Below are 18,986 nucleotides of genomic sequence, written 5' to 3'. Positions count from 1 at the left end.
CTGATCCTGATCCCCGTCCTGATCCTGATCCCAATCCTCCCATCCCATTGCCACGATTCTGGGAGCCGTTCCCTCGATTTTGGGGTTAATTCCCGGGATTTTGGGAATCGCTGTTCCCGCAGCTCCGCCCTGGATGCCATCCAGGAGTCCCTGAGGCTGCTGGAGTCCTTATCCCGGCATTCCCAAAGCTGCAATTCCCAAATCCGGGATCAGATCCCAGTCCTGATCCTGATCCTGATCCCAGTCCTGATCCCAATCCTCCCATCCCATTCCCACGATTCTGGGAGCCGTTCCCTCGATTTTGGGGTTAATTCCCGGGATTTTGGGAAGCAGCTCCGCCCTGGATGCCATCCAGGAGTCCCTGAGGCTGCTGGAGTCGTTATCCCGGCATTCCCAAAGCTGCAATTCCCAAATCCGGGATCAGCTCCTGGATGAGCGCGCCCAGGCCCTGCTCTGGCTCCACATCTGCACCCTCGAGGCCCTCCTGGAAAAGGTGAGGGGGAGGATTTTCCTGGGATTTGGGGCATTTGGGGAAAATCCCGCAATTCCCTGCGTGCCCCAAACCCTTCCCATGGGTGATTTTCCCAGGGTTTTTTAGGATTTTGGGACACCTGGATTTCGTGGGGCTGATTTTCCTGGGATTGTGGGAAATTCTGGAGTTCCCTGGGTGCCCCAAACCCATCCCAGGGATGTTTTTCCCAGGATTTTGGGGATTCCTGGAGTTCCCTGGGTGCAATTTTCCCGGGATTTTGGGGAATCCTGGAGTTCCCAATCCCTTCCTGGGATTTTGGGGATTCCTGGAGTTCCCTGGGTGGGATTTCCCTGGGATTTTTGGGATTCCTGGAGTTCCCTGGGTGGGATTTCCCTGGGATTTTTGGGATTCCTGGAGTTCCCTGGATGGGATTTTGGGGGATTTTTGGGATTCCTGGAGTTTCCTGGGTGCGATTTTCCCAGGATTTTTGGGATTTTGGGGATTCCTGGAGTTCCCTAGATGGGATTTCCCTGAGATTTTTGGGAGGTTTGGGATTCCTGGAGTTCTCTGGGTGCGATTTTGGGGGATTTTTGGCATTCCTGGAGTTCCCTGGGTGGGATTTTGGGGGATTTTTGGCATTCCTGGAGTTCCCATGGTGGGATTTTGGGGGATTTTTGGGATTCCTGGAGTTTCCTGGGTGCGATTTTCCCAGGATTTTTGGGATTTTGGGGATTCCTGGAGTTCCCTGGATGGGATTTCCCTGGGATTTTTGGGAGTTTTGGGATTACTGGAGTTCTCTGGGTGGGATTTTCCCGGGATTTTTGGTATTTTGGGGATTCCTGGAGTTCCCAGGGTGGGATTTTCCCGGGATTTTTGGGATTCCTGGAGTTCCCATGGTGGGATTTCCCTGAGATTTTTGGGATTTTGGGGATTCCTGGAGTTCCCTGGGTGCGATTTTCCCAGGATTTTTGGGATTTTGGGGATTCCTGGAGTTCCCAATCCCTTCCCAGGATTTTGGGGATTCCTGGATTTCCCTGGGTGCCCCAAACCCATCCTGGGCTGTGATTTTTGGGATTTTGGGGATTCCTGGAGTTCCCTGGGTGGGATTTCCCTGGGATTTTTGGATTTGAGGGATTCCTGGAGTTCCCTGGGTGGGATTTCCCTGGGATTTTTGGGATTTGGGGGATTCCTGGAGTTCCCAGGGTGCGATTTCCCTGGGATTTTTGGAATTTTTGGCATTCCTGGAGTTCCCAGGGGGGGATTTTTGGGATTTTGGGCATTCCTGGGGTTCCCAGGGTGGGATTTTTGGGATTTTGGGAATTCCTGGAGTTCCCATGGTGGGATTTCCCTGAGATTTTTGGGATTTTTGGCATTCCTGGAGTTCCCAGGGTGGGATTTCTGGGATTTTGGGCATTCCTGGGGTTCCCAGGGTGGGATTTTGGGGGATTTTTGGGATTTGGGGGATTCCTGGAGTTCCCAGGGTGGGATTTTTGGGATTTTTGGCACTCCTGGAGTTCCCAGGGTGGGATTTTTGGGATTTTTGGCATTCCTGGGGTTCCCAGGGTGGGATTTTTGGGATTTTTGGCACTCCTGGAGTGTGCCCTCCCCTTGCAGAGCGTGGCTCGGGCGCGGCGGGGCCGGGCTCGGGGGCCGGGCTGGGATCAGGAGCCCGAGGGGGAGCGGCCGCAGGACGGGATCCGCTGCAGCCTCAGCTCCGAGAGAGGTGAGAGGGGGCCTGGAGGGGTGGGGAGGGGGTTTGGGGGGTCCTGGAGGGGTGGGGAGGGGGTTTGGGGGGTCCTGGAGGGGTGGGGAGGGGAACTGGGGGTTCCTGGAGGGGTGGGGAGGGGAACTGGGGGGTCCTGGAGGGGTGGGGAGGGGGTTTGGGGTGAGTAGGGGATGGTCTGGAAGGCTTGGGAGGGGATTTTGGGGGTCCTGGAGGGGTGGGGAGGGGAATTTGGGGGATCCTGGAAGGGCAGGAAGGGGATTTTGGGAGTCTTGGAGGGGTGGGGAGGGGGTTTGAGGGGTCCTGGAGGGGTGGGGAGGGGGTTTGGGGTGAGTAGGGGATGGTCTGGAAGGCTTGGGAGGGGATTTTGGGGGTCCTGGAGGGGTGGGGAGGGGAATTTGGGGGATCCTGGAAGGGCAGGAAGGGGATTTTGGGAGTCTTGGAGGGGTGGGGAGGGGGTTTGAGGGGTCCTGGAGGGGTGGGGAGGGGGTTTGGGGGGTCCTGGAGGGGTGGGGAGGGGAATTGGGGGTCCTGGAGGGGTGGGGGGGGATTTTGGGGATCCTGGAGGGGTGGGGAGGGGGTTTGGGGGGTCCTGGAGGGGTGGGGAGGGGGTTTGGGGGGTCCTGGAGGGGTGGGGAGGGGATTTTGGGGGTCCTGGAGGGGTGGGGAGGGGAATTAAGGGGTCCTGGAGGGGTGGGGAGGGGGTTTGGGGGGTCCTGGAGGGGTGGGGAGGGGAATTGGGGGATTCTGGAGGGGTGGGGAGGGGATTTTGGGGGTCCTGGAGGGGTGGGGTGGGGATTTGAGGGGTCCTGGAGGTGTAGGGAGGGGAATTAGGGGGTCCTGGAGGGGTGGGGAGGGGATTTGGGGGTCCTAGAGTGGTGGGAAAGGGATTTTGGGGTGAGTGGGGGGGGGCCTGGAAGGGTGGGGACGGGATTTTGGGGTCCTGGAGGGGTGGGGAGGGGAATTTGGGGATGCTGGAGGGATGGGGAGGGGAATTTGGGGTCCTGGAGGGGTGGGGAGGGGGTTTGAGGGGTCCTGGAGGGGTGGGGAAGGGGAATTGGGGGTCCTGGAGGGGTGGGGAGGGGAATTTGGGGTCCTGGAGGGGTGGGGAGGGGGTTTGGGGGGGTCCTGGAGGGGTGGGGAGGGGAACTGGGGGGTCCTGGAGGGGTGGGGAGGGGGTTTGGGGGGTCCTGGAGGGGTGGGGAGGGGGTTTGGGGGGTCCTAGAGGGGTGGGGAGGGGGTCTGGGGGGTCCTGGAGGGGTGGGGAGGGGGTTTGGGGGTCTTGGAAGGGTGGGGAGGGGAATTTGGGGTGAGTGGGGGGGGGGCCTGGAAGTCTTGGGAGGGGATTTTGGGGGTCCTGGAGGGGTGGGGAGGGGATTTTGGGGGTCCTGGAGGGGTGGGGAGGGGAATTTGGGGGGTCCTGGAAGGGCAGGAAGGGGATTTTGGGAGTCTTGGAGGGGTGGGGAGGGGGTTTGAGGGGTCCTGGAGGGGTGGGGAGGGGATTTTGGGGGTCCTGGAGGGGTGGGGAGGGGGTTTTGGGGGTCCTGGAGGGGTGGGGAGGGGGTCTGGGGGGTCCTGGAGGGGTGGGGAGGGGAATTTGGGGGTCCTGGTGGATTGGGATGAGCTTTTGTGGGATCCTGGAAGGTTGGAAAATGATTTTTGGGGATGCTGGAAGGTTGGGGAGGGATTTTGGGGCTCCTGGAAGTTTTTTTTGGGATCCTGGAAGGTTGGGAAGGGGTTTTATGGGGTCCTGGAAGGTTGGGAAGGGCTTTTATGGGATCCTGGAAGGTTTTTTGGGATCCTGGAAGGTTTTTTGGGATCCTGGAAGATTGGGAAGGGTTTTTATGGGATCCTGGAAGGTTTTTTGGGATCCTGGAAGGTTTTTTGGGGATCCTGGAAGATTGGGAAGGGTTTTTATGGGGTCCTGGAAGGTTTTTTGGGATCCTGGAAGGTTTTTTGGGGATCCTGGAAGATTGGGAAGGGTTTTTATGGGGTCCTGGAAGGTTTTTTGGGATCCTGGAAGGTTTTTTGGGGTTCCTGGAAGATTGGGAAGGGTTTTTATGGGGTCCTGGAAGGTTTTTTGGGATCCTGGAAGGTTGGGAGGGGCTTTTATGGGGTCCTGGAAGGTTGGGAAGGGCTTTTATGGGATCCTGGAAGGTTTTTTGGGGATCCTGGAAGGTTTTTTGAGATCCTGGAAGGTTGGGAAGGGTTTTTATGGGGTTCTGGAAGGTTTTTTGGGATCCTGGAAGGTTTTTGGGGATCCTGCAAGATTGGGAAGGGTTTTTATGGGGTCCTGGAAGGTTTTTTGGGATCCTGGAAGGTTTTTTGGGCTCCTGGAAGGTTGGGAGGGGCTTTTATGGGGTCCTGGAAGGTTGGGAAGGGGTTTTATGGGGTCCTGGAAGGTTTTTTGGGGATCCTGGAAGGTTTTTTGGGGATCCTGGAAGGTTGGGAAGGGTTTTTATGGGGTTCTGGAAGGTTTTTTGGGATCCTGGAAGGTTTTTTGGGATCCTGGAAGATTGGGAAGGGTTTTTATGGGGTCCTGGAAGGATTTTTGGGATCCTGGAAGGTTTTTTGGGGATCCTGGAAGGTTGGGAAGGGGTTTTATGGGGTCCTGGAAGGTTTTTTGGGATCCTGGAAGATTGGGAAGGGGTTTTATGGGGTCCTGGAAGGTTTTTTGGGATGCTGGAAGGTTTTTTGGGCTCCTGGAAGGTTGAAAGAGCCTTTCCAGCAGCACTGAGGAGATTTTTTGGGAAGCACCAGACCCTGTCAGGGTGGGAACGACTCCCCCAGGATGTCCCCCCTTTGGGAACAGCTCTTTTGGGGGATCCCCCCTGAGCCCTGCGTGCCCCCAGCTCTGTCCAAACCCTTGGACGAAGCCCTGTCCCTGTGGAAGAAGCTTCTGGAACATCCCGGGGTGCCGGCGGTGCGCAGCCCCCAGCAGACCCTGAGCTCCCTGCAGCTCCTGGCCGCGCTCTACCGGCTCCAGGACAAGGTGAGCCCCGGCCCAGGGGGAGGAGGAGGAGGAGGAGGAAGGCAGGAAGAGTTTGGGATGAGGAGGGAGGGGATTTGGGGCAAAGGGGAGGGAGGGAAAGAGTTTGGAGATGTGGAAGAGGAGGAAGGAGAGAGTTTGGGGTGAGGAGGGAGAGGAGGGAGTTTGGGATGAAGAGGAGTAAGGAGAGAGTTTGGGGTGAGGAGGAAGGAGAGAGTGTGGGATGAGGAAGAAGAGGGAGGGAGATTAGGATGAGGAGGAAGAGGGAGGGAGTTTGGGATGAAGAGGAAGAGGGAGGGAGTTTGGGAGTAAGAGGGAGAGGGAAAAGGTTTGGGAGGATGAAGAGGAAGAGGGAAAGAGTTTGGGATGAAGAGGAAGAGAATTTGGGATGATGAAGAGAGAAAGAATTTGGGATGAAGAGGAGAATGATGAGAGTTTTGGAATGAAGAAGAAGAGGGAAAGAGTTTGGAGATGTGGAAGAGAAGGAAGGAGAGAGGAGAGAGTTTGGGATGAAGAGGAGGAAGGAGAGAGTTTGGGATGAAGAGGAGGAAGAGGGAGGGAGATTAGGATGAAGAGGAAGAACAGAGTTTGGGATGGAGGAGGGAGAAGGAAGAGTTTGAGGTGAGGAGGAGGAGAATTTGGGATGAAGAGGAGGAAGGAGAGAGTTTGGGATGAAGAGGAGGAAGAGGGAGGGAGATTAGGATGAGGAGGGAAAGAGTTTGGGATGAGGAGGAAGAGGGAAAAAGTTTGGGATGAGGAAGAGGAAGACAGAGTTTGGGATGAGGAGGAAGAGGGAAAAAGTTTGGGAGGATGAAGAGGAGGACAGAAAGGTTTGGGAGGAAGAGGGAAAGAACTGGGGATGAGGAGGAGGAAGAGAGTTTGGGATGAAGAGGGAGAGGGAAAAAGGTTTGGGAAGATTAAAAGGAAGACAGAGTTTGGGATGAAGAGGAGGAGAATTTGGGATGAAGAGGAGGAAGGAGAGAGTTTGGGATGAGGAGGGAGAGGAGGGAGTTTGGGATGAAGAGGAGGAAGAGAGTTTGGGGAGAGGAGGAAGGAGAGAGTTTGGGATGAAGAGGAGGAAGAGGGAGGGAGATTAGGATGAGGAGGAAGAACAGAGTTTGGGATGAGGAGGGAGAGGAAGAGTTTGAGGTGAGGAGGAAGAGATTTTGGGATGAAGAGGAGGAAGGAGAGAGTTTGGGGTGAGGAAGAAGAGGGAGGGAGATTAGGATGAAGAGGGAAAGAGTTTGGGATGAGGAGGAAGAGAATTTGGGATGAAGAGGAGAGGAAGGAGAGAGTTTGGAATGAAGAGGAGGGAGGGAATTTGGGATGATGAGGAAGGAGAGAGGCTGGGATGAGGAGGAGGAGGAAGGCAGAAATATTTTGGGATGAGGAGGGAGGGAAAGAGTTTGGAGATGTGGAAGAGGAGGAAGGAGAGAGTTTGGGATGAAGAGGAGGAAGAGGGAGGGAGATTAGGATGAGGAGGGAAAGAGTTTGGGATGAGGAGGGAGAGGGAAAAAGTTTGGGATGAGGAAGAGGAAGACAGAGTTTGGGATGAGGAGGGAGATGGGAAGAGTTTGGGAGGATGAAGAGGAAGAGAATTTGGGATGAAGAGGAGGAAGGAGAGAGAGGAGGAGGAAGAGGAGGAAGGGAGAGAGTTTGGGATGAGGAAGAAGAGGGAGGGAATTCAGGGATGAAGAGGAGGAGGAAGAAGAGAGCTTTTGGGACTGAGAAGAAAGAAGGGAGGGAATTCAGGGATGAAGAGGAGGAAGGGAGTTTGGGATGAGGAAGAGGTGGGAGAAAGTTTAGGGATGAGGAAGGAGAGAGAGGGAATTTCGGATGAGGAGGACAAGGGAACGAGTTTGGAGATGTGGAAGAAGAGGAAGGAGAGAGTTTGGGATGAAGAGGAGGAAGGAGAGAGTTTTGGGATGAGGAAGAGGAGGAAGGAGAGAGTTTTTGGGATGAGGAAGAAGAGGGAGGGAATTTGGGATGAAGAGGAGAAGAAGCAATGAGGGGTTTTGGGGATGAGGAGGAGGAGGAAGGGGGGATTTGGGATGGGGAGGATGAGGAGGAGGTGGGAATTTGGGATGAAGAAGAGCAGGGAGAGGTTCTGCTGGGATCCCCTAGATGGGGAGGAGGAGGAGGGAATTTGGGATGAAGAAGAGCAGGGAGAGGTTCTGCCGGGATCCTGGGATGGGGATGAGGAGGAGGAGGAGTGAATTTGGGATGAGGAAGATCAGGGGGATGTTCTGCCAGGATCCCTGGGATGGGGATGAGGAGGAGGAGGAGTGAATTTGGGATGAGGAAGATCAGGGGGACGTTCTGCCAGGATCCTGTGATGGGGAGGAAGAGGAGGAGGAGGGAATTTGGGATGAGGAAGAGCGGGGAGAGGTTTTGCCGGGATCCCTAAGATGAGGAGGAGGAACAGGGAGAGAATTTGGGATGAGGAGGAGCAGGGAGAGATTCTGTTGGGATCGGGAGGAGGAGGAGGAGGGAATTTGGGATGAGGAAGATCGGGGGAGGTTCTGCCGGGATCCCTGGGATGGGGAGGAGGAGGAACAGGGAGGGAATTTGGGATGAGGAAGATGAGGGGCAGGTTCTCCCGGGATCCTGGGATGGGGAGGAGGAGGAGGAGGAGTGAATTTGGGATGAGGAAGATCAGGGGCAGGTTCTGCCGGGATCCTGGGAATTTTTTGGGCTTCACCCGAGGTTTCCCTCGCAGCCCCTGCAGGCCCTGCAGAGCTCCCTGCTGCTGCTCTCGCTGTGCCGCCGGCTCGGGGCCGGGCCGGGCGCGGCCGAGGCGCTGGCGCAGCTGAGCGGGATCCTGCTGCAGCTGCACTGCCCCGCCCGGGCACAGGTACGGCCCGGAGACATCTGGGAACGGCCACGGAGATCCGGGACATCTGGGAAATCTGGGAACGGCCTGGCAGATCTGGGAAATCTGGGAACGGCCACGGAGATCCGGGACATCCGGGACATCTGGGAACGGCCTGGGAAATCTGGGGAATCCGGGAAATCTGGGAACGGCCTGGGAAATCTGGGAAATCTGGGAATGGCCTCACAGATCCTGGGAAATATGGGAAATCTGGGAATGGCCTCACAGATCCTGGGAAATATGGGAAATCTGGGAATGGCCTGGCAGATCCGGGGAAATATGGGAAATCTGGGAATGGCCTCATAGATCCAGGGAAATCTGGGAAATCTGGGAATGGCCTCATAGATCCAGGGAAATATGGGAACGGCCTGGCAGATCCGGGAAATCTGGGAAATCTGGGAAATCTGGGAATGGCCTGGGAAATCCGGGAAATCTGGGAATGGCCTGAAAAATCCAGGGAAATATGGGAAATCTGGGAATGGCCTCACAGATCCGGGGAAATCTGGGAATGGCCTGGCAGATCCGGGGAAATCTGGGAACGGCCACAGAGATCCGGGACATCTGGGAACGGCCTGGCAGATCCGGGGAAATCTCGGAAATCTGGGAATGGCCTGGCAGATCCGGGGAAATCTGGGAAATCTGGGAACGGCCTGGCAGATCCGGGGAAATATGGGAATGGCCTCGCAGATCCGGGGAAATATGGGAAATCTGGGAACGGCCTGGCAGATCCGGGGAATCCGGGAAATGTGGGGAACGGCCTCACAGATCTGGGGAAATCTGGGAAATGTGGGAATGGCCTCACAGATCTGGGGAAATACGGGAAATCTGGGAATGGCCTGGCAGATCTGGGGAATCCGGGAAATCTGGGAATGGCCTGGCAGATCCTGGGAAATATGGGAAATCTGGGAATGGGCTCACAAATCCGGGGAAATCTGGGAATGGCCTCACAGATCCGGGGAAATCTGGGAACGGCCTCACAGATCCGGGGAAATATGGGAAATCTGGGAATGGCCTCACAAATCCAGGGAAATATGGGAAATATGGGAATGGCCTCACAGATCCGGGGAAATATGGGAAATATGGGAATGGCCTCGCAGATCTGGGGAAATCTGGGAATGGCCTCAAAAATCCGGGGAAATCTGGGAATGGCCTCACAGATCCGGGGAAATATGGGAAATCTGGGAATGGCCTCACAAATCCGGGAAATCTGGGAATGGGCTCACAAATCCGGGGAAATCTGGGAATGGCCTCACAAATCCCGGGAAAATCCCCCAAAATCCCGGGGAAAATCCCCCAAAATCCCGGGAAAATCCCAAAAATCCCAGGAAAATCCCAAAAATCCCGGGAAAATCCCAAAAATCCCAGGAAAACCCCAAAATCCCGGGAAAGCTCCCCCCCAGGGTGGGGTGTGGGGGGTGCTGGTGCTGATCCCAGCGTGGCATTCCCAGGTTTTCCTGGAGGAGCTGGAATCCTGCCTGGAGGAGGAGGGGGGCAGCGAGGATTCCCGGCGGCTCCTGCGCCACTCCCGGCTCCTGCTGCGCAGCCACCTCTGCTGCCTCCAGAGAAAGGCAAAAATGGGGAATTTCAGGGGATTCTCCCTCCAAAAATCGGGAATTTTGGGCTTGGGGGGGGATTTGGGGGGAGTGGGATGGGGCGATCCCAAATCCTGGTTTGTCCAGGCAGAGCGGGGAGTGGGGCTGCTGCTGGAAGGGGATTGGGGTGGGATAATGGGAATGGGATGGGATCACCCCCCTTGATCCCAAATCCCTTTTTTTCCCATGTTTTCCCCATTTTTTTCCCATTTTTCCCCCATTTTCCGCCCATTTTTCCCCATTTTCCCCCAATTTTTCCCCCAATTTCCCCCCAATTTATCCCCCAATTTTTCCCCCAATTTTTCCCCAATTTTCCCCCATTTTTCCCAATTATCCCCCAATTCCCCCCCATTTCCCCCCATTTTACCCCAATTTTTCCCCCATTTTTTCCCCTTTCCCCCCATTTTTTCCCCTTTTTCCCATTTTTCCCCATTTTTCCCCCATTTTCCCCATTTTTCTGGCGGATCAGGGCGTGGCCCTGCTGCTGGAAGGGGATTGGGATGGGATTGGAATGGGATAAGAGGACTGGGATGGGAGGGATTGGGATGGAATCACCCCCCATGATCCCAAATCCCATTTTTTCCCATTTTTTTCCCATTTTTCCCCATTTTTTTCCCATTTTTTCCCCATTTTTCCTGATTTTCCAGGTGGATCAGGGCATGGAAGGGGGCTGGGTTGGGATTGGGATGGAATAAAAGGACTGGGAGGATGGGATTGGGATGGGATCACCCCCATGATCCCAAATCCCATTTCCCCCATTTTTCTGGGCGGATCAGGGCGTGGCCCTGCTGCTGGAAGGGAACTGGGATGAGATTGGGATGGGATAAAAGGACTGGGATGGGTGGGATTGGGATGGGATCACCCCCATGATCCCAAATCCCATTTTTCCCCATTTCCCCCCATTTTTTCCCCATTTTTCCCATTTTTCCCCCAATTTCCCAGGTGGATCAGGGCGTGGCCCTGCTGCTGGAGGCCCTGAAGGAGCCCCAGGCCCAGAGGGCCACCAGGGGCTGGTACCTGGCCCAGGCCCAGGGGCTGCAGCTGCTGGCCACCTACCTGGAGCTGCCCCCAGCCCACCTGGAGGCGCCGCTCCGGGAGCGGATCCGGCAGCAGGGTGGGAAAAAGGGAAAATTGGGATGGGGATGGAGGGACTGAGGGGTTTGGGGTGGGGAAAAGGGAAAATTTGGGATGGGGATGGAGGGACTGAGGGGTTTGGGGTGGGAAAAAGGGAAATTCGGGATGGGGATGGAGGGACTGAGGGGTTTGGGGTGGGAAAAAGGGAAAATTTGGGATGGGGATGGAGGGACTGAGGGGTTTGGGGTGGGAAAAAGGGAAAATTTGGGATGGGGATGGAGGGACTGAGGGGTTTGGGGTGGGGAAAAGGGAAAATTTGGGGGGAAAAAGGGAAAATTCGGGATGGGGATGGAGGGACTGAGGGGTTTGGGGTGGGAAAATGGGAAATTTGGGATGGGGATGGAGGGAGAGAGGGGTTTGGGGTGGGGAAAAGGGAAATTTGGGATGGGGATGGAGGGACTGAGGGGTTTGGGGTGGGAAAAAGGGAAATTTGGGATGGGGATGAAGGGACTGAGGGGTTTGGGGTGGGGAAAAGGGAAAATTTGGGATGGGGATGGAGGGAGAGAGGGGTTTGGGGTGGGAAAAAGAGAAATTTGGGGGGAAAAAGGGAAAATTTGGGATGGGGATGGAGGGACTGAGGGGTTTGGGGTGGGAAAAAGGGAAATTTGGGATGGGGATGGAGGGAGAGAGGGGTTTGGGGTGGGAAAAAGAGAAATTTGGGGGGAAAAAGGGAAAATTTGGGATGGGGATGGAGGGACTGAGGGGTTTGGGGTGGGAAAAAGGGAAAATTTGGGATGGGGATGGAGGGACTGAGGGGTTTGGGGTGGGAAAAAGGGAAAATTTGGGGGAAAAAGGGAAAATTTGGGATGGGGATGGAGGGACTGAGGGGTTTGGGGTGGGAAAAAGGGAAAATTCGGGATGGGGATGGAGGGACTGAGGGGTTTGGGGTGGGAAAAAGGGAAAATTTGGGATGGGGATGGAGGGAGAGAGGGGTTTGGGGTGGGAAAAAGGGAAAATTGGGATGGGGATGGAGGGACTGAGGGGTTTGGGGTGGGGAAAAGGGAAATTTGGGATGGGGATGGAGGGACTGAGGGGTTTGGGGTGGGAAAAAGGGAAATTTGGGATGGGGATGGAGGGACTGAGGGGTTTGGAGTGGGAAAATGGGAAAATTTGGTGGGAAAAAGGGAAAATTTGGGATGGGGATGGAGGGACTGAGGGGTTTGGGGTGGGAAAATGGGAAAATTGGGATGGGGATGGAGGGACTGAGGGGTTTGGGGTGGGAAAATGGGAAAATTGGGATGGGGATGGAGGGACTGAGGGGTTTGGGGTGGGAAAAAGGGAAAATTTGGGATGAGGATGGAGGGACTGAGGGGTTTGGGGTGGGAAAAAGGGAAAATTTGGGATGGGGATGGAGGGACTGAGGGGTTTGGGGTGGGGAAATGGGAAAATTTGGGATGGGGATGGAGGGACTGAGGGGTTTGGGGTGGGAAAAAGGGAAAATTTGGGATGGGGATGGAGGGACTGAGGGGTTTGGGGTGGGGAAAAGGGAAAATTTGGGATGGGGATGGAGGGACTGAGGGGTTTGGGGTGGGAAAAAGGGAAATTTGGGATGGGGATGGAGGGAGAGAGGGTTTGGGGTGGGGAAAAGGGAAAATTTGGGATGGGGATGGAGGGACTGAGGGGTTTGGGGTGGGCAAAAGGGAAAATTCGGGATGGGGATGGAGGGACTGAGGGGTTTGGGGTGGGGAAAATGGGAAAATTTGGGGGGAAAAGGGGAAAATTTGGGATGGGAATCGAGGGACTGAGGGGTTTGGGGTGGGGAAAAGGGAAAATTTGGGATGGGGATGAAGGGACTGAGGGTTTGGGGTGGGAAAATGGGAAAATTTGGGATGGGGATGGAAGGACTGAGGGGTTTGGGGTGGGGAAGGGGAAAATTCGGGATGGGGATGGAGGGACTGAGGGGTTTGGGGTGGGGAAAAGGGAAAATTTGGGATGGGGATGGAGGGACTGAGGGGTTTGGGGTGGGGAAAAGGGAAAATTTGAGGGGAAAAAGGGAAAATTTGGGATGGGGATGGAGGGACTGAGGGGTTTGGGGTGGGCAAAAGGGAAAATTTGGGATGGGGATGGAGGGACTGAGGGGTTTGGGGTGGGAAAATGGGAAAATTTGGGATGGGGATGGAGGGACTGAGGGGTTTGGGGTGGGGAAAAGGGAAAATTTGGGGGAAAAAGGGAAAATTTGGGATGGGGATGGAGGGACTGAGGGGTTTGGGGTGGGAAAATGGGAAAATTTGGGATGGGGATGGAGGGACTGAGGGGTTTGGGGTGGGAAAAAGGGAAAATTTGGGATGGGGATGGAAGGACTGAGGGGTTTGGGGTGGGGAAAATGGGAAAATTTGGGATGGGGATGGAGGGACTGAGGGGTTTGGGGTGGGAAAAAGGGAAAATTTGGGATGGGGATGGAGGGACTGAGGGGTTTGGGGTGGGGAAAATGGGAAAATTTGGGGGGAAAAGGGAAAATTTGGGATGGGGATGGAGGGACTGAGGGGTTTGGGGTGGGAAAAAGGGAAAATTTGGGGTGGGGAAAAGGGAAAATTTGGGATGGGGATGGAGGGACTGAGGGGTTTGGGGTGGGAAAAAGGGAAATTTGGGATGGGGATGGAGGGACTGAGGGGTTTGGGGTGGGGAGGGAGAGGGGAAGGGTTTTGGGATGAGGAGGAAGAGGAGGGAGGGGTTTGGGGTGAGGAGGAAGAGTTTGGGATGAGGAGGAGAAAAAGGAGTGAGGAGTTTTAGGGTGAGGAGGAAGAGGGAGAGAGTTTGGGATGAGGTGGGAATTTGGGATGAGAGGGGTTTGGGGTGAGGAGGAAGAGTTTGGGATGAAGAGGAGAAAAAGGAGTGAGGAGTTTTAGGGTGAGAAGGATGAGGGAGAGAGTTTGGGATGAGGTGGGAATTTGGGATGAGAGGGGTTTGGGGTGAGGAGGAAGAGGGAGGGAGTGTTGGGGTGAGGAGGAAGAGGAGGGTAGTTTGGGATGAGGAAGAGGGAGAGAGTTTGGGGTGAGGAGGAGGAGTTTGGGTTGGAGAGGAGAAGAAGGAATGAGAGGTTTTGGGGATGAGGAGGAGGAGGAGGAAGGGGGGATTTGGGAGGAGGAAGAGGAGGGGAGTTTGGGATGAGGAAGAAGGAGAAGGAGTTTAGAGAGGAGAAGGAAGAGGGGATTTAGGATGGGGAGGAAGAAGAGGGGATTTAGGATGGGGAGGAAGAAGAGGGGATTTAGGATGGGGAGGAAGAAGAGGGGATTTAGGATGGGGAGGAAGAAGAGTGGATTTAGGATGAGGAGAAGGAAGAGGGGATTTAGGATGAGGAGAAGGAAGAGTGGATTTAGGATGGGGAGGAAGAGGAGGGGAGAGTCGGGATTCGGGGGAGCTTTGCTGGGAGGAGGAGGAGGATGCAGGGCTGATGAAGGGCCCCGTGCTGGTCCCCTGGCACCCCAGGCTGGAGCAGCCCCAAGGTGGCCCTGCTGGAGGCGCAGAAGCTGCTCAGGAGCGTCCTGGTGTCCCTGATGGGCAGCGAGGTGCTGGGCAGCGCCTGCGGCCGCCCGCCCGAGGAGCCCGGCCCCGACTGCGGTCAGCAAAGGGGGGTGGGGAGGGGTCACTGGGGGGGGAGGGGTCACTGGGGTGGGGAGGGGTCATTGGGGGGGGATCGGGGTCACTGTGGGGGGGAGGGGTCAGGGTCACTGGGGTGGGATTGGGGTCACTGGGGAGGGGTCAGGGTCATTGGGATAGGATTGGGGTCCTGGGGTGGGGTCAGGGTCACTGTGGGGGGGGAGGGGTCACTGGGAGCGGTATTGGGGTCACTGTGGTCGGTCGGGGTCACTGGGGTGGGGAGGGGTCACTGGGGTCGGTCGGGGTCACTGGGGTGGGGAGGGGTCACTGGGGTGGGGAGGGGTCACTGGGGTCGGTCGGGGTCACTGGAGTGGGATCGGGGTCACTGGGGTGGGGTTGGGGTCACTGGGGGAGGGGATTGGGGTCACTGGGATGGGATTGGGGTCACTGGGGTGGGGTCAGGGTCACTGGGGGAGGGATCGGGGTCACTGGGATGGGATGGGTTTGGGGTCCCTGGGGTGGGATTGGGGTCTTTGGGGTGGGATGGGTTTGGGGTCCCTGGAGGGAGGGGTGGTGGTCCTTGGGGTGGAATGGGTTTGGGGTCACTGGAGTGGGATGGGGGTCCCTGGGGTGGGATGGGGTGGGATTGGTGTCCCTGGGGCAGGACTGTGGTCCCTGGGACAGAATTGGGGTCCCTGGGGTGGGTTTGGGGTCCCTGGGATGGGGTGGGGTAGGATTGGGGTCCCTGGGGCAGGACTGTGGTCCCTGGGACAGAATTGGGGTCCCTGGGGCAGAATTGGGGTCCCTGGGGTGGGTTTGGGGTCCCTGGGATGGGGTGGGATGGGATTGGGGTCCCTGGGGCAGGATTGGGGTCGCTGGGGCGGGTTTGGGGTCCCTGGGGCAGAATTGGGGTCTCTGGGATGGGGTGGGATGGGATCGGGGTCCCTGCGGTGGGATCGGGGGTCCCTGGGGCAGGATTGGGGTCCCTGGGATGGGGTGGGATGGGATTGGGGTCCCTGCGGCGGGATCGGGGTCCCTGGGGCAGGTTTGGGGTCCCTGGGGCAGGACTGGGGTCGCTGGGCAGGACTGGGGATGGCACCCCGCTGTCCCCAGGCGCGGCGCTGGTGCAGAAGTGGACGGTGCTGGGGGACGCCCTGGGCTGCTGCCGGCGCCTGGTGACGCTGCTGGGCCGCTGCGAGGTGCTGTGCAGGGCCAGGGCCTTCTGCAGCGAGGGGCTGAGCCTGGCCGGGCACCTGCAGGCCGCCCGCTGGTCAGTCACGGGGCTGGGAACGGGACTGGGGTCACTGGGAACGGGATTGGGGTCACTGGGGTCACTGGGAATGGGATTGGGGTCACTGGGGTCACTGGGAACGGGATTGGGGTCACTGGGGTCACTGGGGAACGGTGACCAGCACTGAGGGGCTGAGCCTGGCTGGGCACCTGCAGGCCGCCCGCTGGTCAGTCACGGGGCTGGGAGTGGGACTGGGGTCACTGGGAACGGGACTGGGGTCACTGGGGTCACTGGGAACGGGATTGGGGTCACTGGGGTCACTGGGAACAGGATTGGGGTCACTGGGGTCACTGGGATTGGGTATGGGGTCACTGGGAACGGGATTGGGGTCACTGGGGTCACTGGGAACGGTGACCAGCACTGAGAGGCTGAGCCTGGCCGGGCACCTGCAGGCCGCCCGCTGGTCAGTCACAGGGCTGGGAGCGGGACTGGGGTCACTGGGAATGGGATTGGGGTCACTGGGGTCACTGGGATTGGGTATGGGGTCATTGGGGTCACTGGGGAACCATGACCAGCCCTGAGGGGCTGAGCCTGGCCGGACACCTGCAGGCCGCCCGCTGGTCAGTCACGGGGCTGGGAACGGGATTGGGGTCACTGGGAACGGGATTGGGGTCACTGGGGTCACTGGGAATGGGATTGGGGTCACTGGGGTCACTGGGAACGGGATTGGGGTCACTGGGAACGGGATTGGGGTCACTGGGGTCACTGGGATTGGGAATGGGGTCACTGGGAATGGGATCATTGGGGTCATTGGGATTGGGGTCATTGGGGTCATTGGCATTGGGATTATTGGGATCATTGGGGTCACTGGGAACGGGATTAGGGTCATTGGGATTGGGAATGGGGTCACTGGGGTCATTGGGATTGGGGTCACTGAGGTCATTGGGATTGGGACTGGGAACGGGACTGGGGTGATTGGGATTGGGATTGGGGTCATTCGGATCCTTGGGGTCATTGGGATTGGGGTCATTGGGATCATTGGGGTCATCGGGATTGGGAATGGGGTCATTGGGGTCACTGGGAACGGGATTGGGGTCGTTGGGATTGGGAATGGAATCATTGGGGTCGTTGGGATTGGGAATGGCATCTTTGAGATCATTAGGGTTGGGAATGGGATCATTGGGATCATTGGGGTCATTGGGAATGGGATCATTGGGGTCATTGGGAATGGGATCATTGGGATCATTGGGGTCATTGGGAATGGGATCATTGGGGTCATTGGGAATGGGATCATTGGGATCATTGGGATTGGGAATGGGATCTTTGGGGTCACTGGGATCATTGGGGTCACTGGGATCATTGGGATCATTGGGATTGGGAATGGGATCACTGGGATTCTTGGGATCATCGGGATCCTTTAGCAGTGCTGGGTCAGGAGCTGCGTGAGCGTCCCAGGCTGGGCAGGAGCTCATTCCCACCTCCCTCCCAGCTCCAGTGGCCTCTGAGGGCTCTTTGTTCCCATTTTTCCCTTTTCCCCCCCAATTCCCCCCCTGGTTTTCCCCCATTTCCTCCCCCCCCCTCCTTTTCCCCCATTTTTTCCCATTTTTCCCATTTTTTCCCCGTTTTCCTGCAGGTGCTCGTGGTTCCTGGTGCTGCAGTCTCAGTTGGAGCTGCAGCAGGGGGAGCTGGAGCTGAGCCAGTCCCACCTCCAGCACGCCCAGTTCCTGCTGCAGCCCCAAACTGGTGAGCACTGGGACGGGGAAATCCCTCTGGGAATGGGGGAATCCCAGTTTGGGAATGGGGGAAATCCCAGTCTGGCAATGGGGGAAATCCCAGTTTGGGAATGGGGAAATCCCAGTCTGGGAATGGGGAAATCCCAGTTTGGGAATGGGGAAATCCCAGTTTGGGAATGGGGGAATCCCAGTTTGGGAATGGGGGAAATCCCAGTTTGGGAATGGGGAAATCCCAGTCTGGGAATGGGGGAAATCCCAGTTTGGGAATGGGGAAATCCCAGTCTGGGAATGGGGGAAATCCCAGTTAAGGAATGGGGGAAATCCCAGTTTGGGAATGGGGGAAATCCCAGTTTGGGAATGGGGGAAATCCCTCTGGGAATGGGGGAAATCCCAGTTTGGGAATGGGGGAAATCCCAGTCTGGGAATGGGGGAAATCCCAGTTTGGGAAGGGGGGAAATCCCAGTCTGGGAATGGGGAAATCCCAGTTTGGGAATGGGGGAAATCCCAGTTTGGGAATGGGGGAAATCACAGTTTGGGAATGGAGGAAATCCCAGTTTGGGAATGAGGGAATCCCAGATTGGGAATGGGGAAATCCCAGTCTGGGAATGGGGGAAATCCCAGTCTGGGAATGGGGGAAATCCCAGTTTGGGAATGGGGAAATCCCAGTTTGGGAATGGGGGAAATCCCAGTCTGGGAATGGGGGAAATCCCAGTTTGGGAATGGGGGAAATCCCAGTCTGGGAATGGGGGAAATCCCAGTTTGGGAATGGGGAAATCCCAGTTTGGGAATGGGGGAAATCCCAGTGATCACATGCCCCCAAACCCCAAATCCTCCCTGAATTCCCATTCCAGACCCCAAACCCAGCTGGGAATCCTTCCCTGCATGACCCAAACCCCAAATCCTCCCTGAATTCCCATTCCAGACCCCAAACCCAGCTGGGAATCCTTCCCTGCATGACCCAAACCCCAAATCCTCCCTGAATTCCCATTCCAGACCCCAAACCCAGCTGGGAATCCTTCCCTGCATGTCCCAAACCCCAAATCCTCCCTGAATTCCCATTCCAGACCCCAAACCCAGCTGGGAATCCTTCCCTGCAGGACCCCAAACCCCAAATCCTCCCTGAATTCCCATTCCAGACCCCAAACCCAGCTGGGAATCCTTCCCTGCATGACCCAAACCCCAAATCCTCCCTGAATTCCCATTCCAGACCCCAAACCCAGCTGGGAATCCTTCCCTGCATGTCCCAAACCCCAAATCCTCCCTGAATTCCCATTCCAGACCCCAAACCCAGCTGGGAATCCTTCCCTGCATGACCCCAAATCCTCCCTGAATTCCCATTCCAGACCCCAAACCCAGCTGGGAATCGTTTCCTGCATGACCCAAACCCCAAATCCTCCCTGAATTCCCATTCCAGACACCAAACCCAGATGGGAATCCTTCCCTGCATGACCCAAACCCCAAATCCTCCCTGAATTCCCATTCCAGACCCCAAACCCAGCTGGGAATCTTTCCCTGCAGGACCCAAACCCCAAATCCTCCCTGAATTCCCATTCAAGACCCCAAACCCAGCTGGGAATCTTTCCCTGCAGGACCCCAAATCCTCCCCGAATTCCCATTCCAGACCCCAAACTCAGCTGGGAATCCTTCCCTGCAGGACCCAAACCCCAAATCCTCCCTGAATTCCTATTCCAGACCCCAAACCC

General features: G+C 56.8%; 1 protein-coding gene across 1 annotated transcript in view; it reads left to right on the top strand.

Moving 5' to 3' along the window:
- ESPL1 (extra spindle pole bodies like 1, separase) overlaps positions 1 to 18,986 on the top strand; it is a 50,059-nt gene that overhangs the window by 13,953 nt on the left and 17,120 nt on the right. Inside the window, 9 exon segments of the mRNA XM_059871786.1 lie at positions 334 to 493; positions 2,087 to 2,195; positions 5,048 to 5,187; positions 7,904 to 8,038; positions 9,505 to 9,624; positions 10,591 to 10,762; positions 14,209 to 14,340; positions 15,433 to 15,589; positions 17,184 to 17,293. Of these exon segments, the coding sequence (XP_059727769.1) occupies positions 334 to 493; positions 2,087 to 2,195; positions 5,048 to 5,187; positions 7,904 to 8,038; positions 9,505 to 9,624; positions 10,591 to 10,762; positions 14,209 to 14,340; positions 15,433 to 15,589; positions 17,184 to 17,293 (1,235 nt within the window).

The sequence above is a fragment of the Haemorhous mexicanus genome, chromosome 33, assembly GCF_027477595.1.
Source record: "Haemorhous mexicanus isolate bHaeMex1 chromosome 33, bHaeMex1.pri, whole genome shotgun sequence".
Classification (NCBI taxonomy): Eukaryota; Metazoa; Chordata; class Aves; order Passeriformes; family Fringillidae; genus Haemorhous; species Haemorhous mexicanus.
This window is presented reverse-complemented; position numbering and strand designations above follow the sequence as displayed.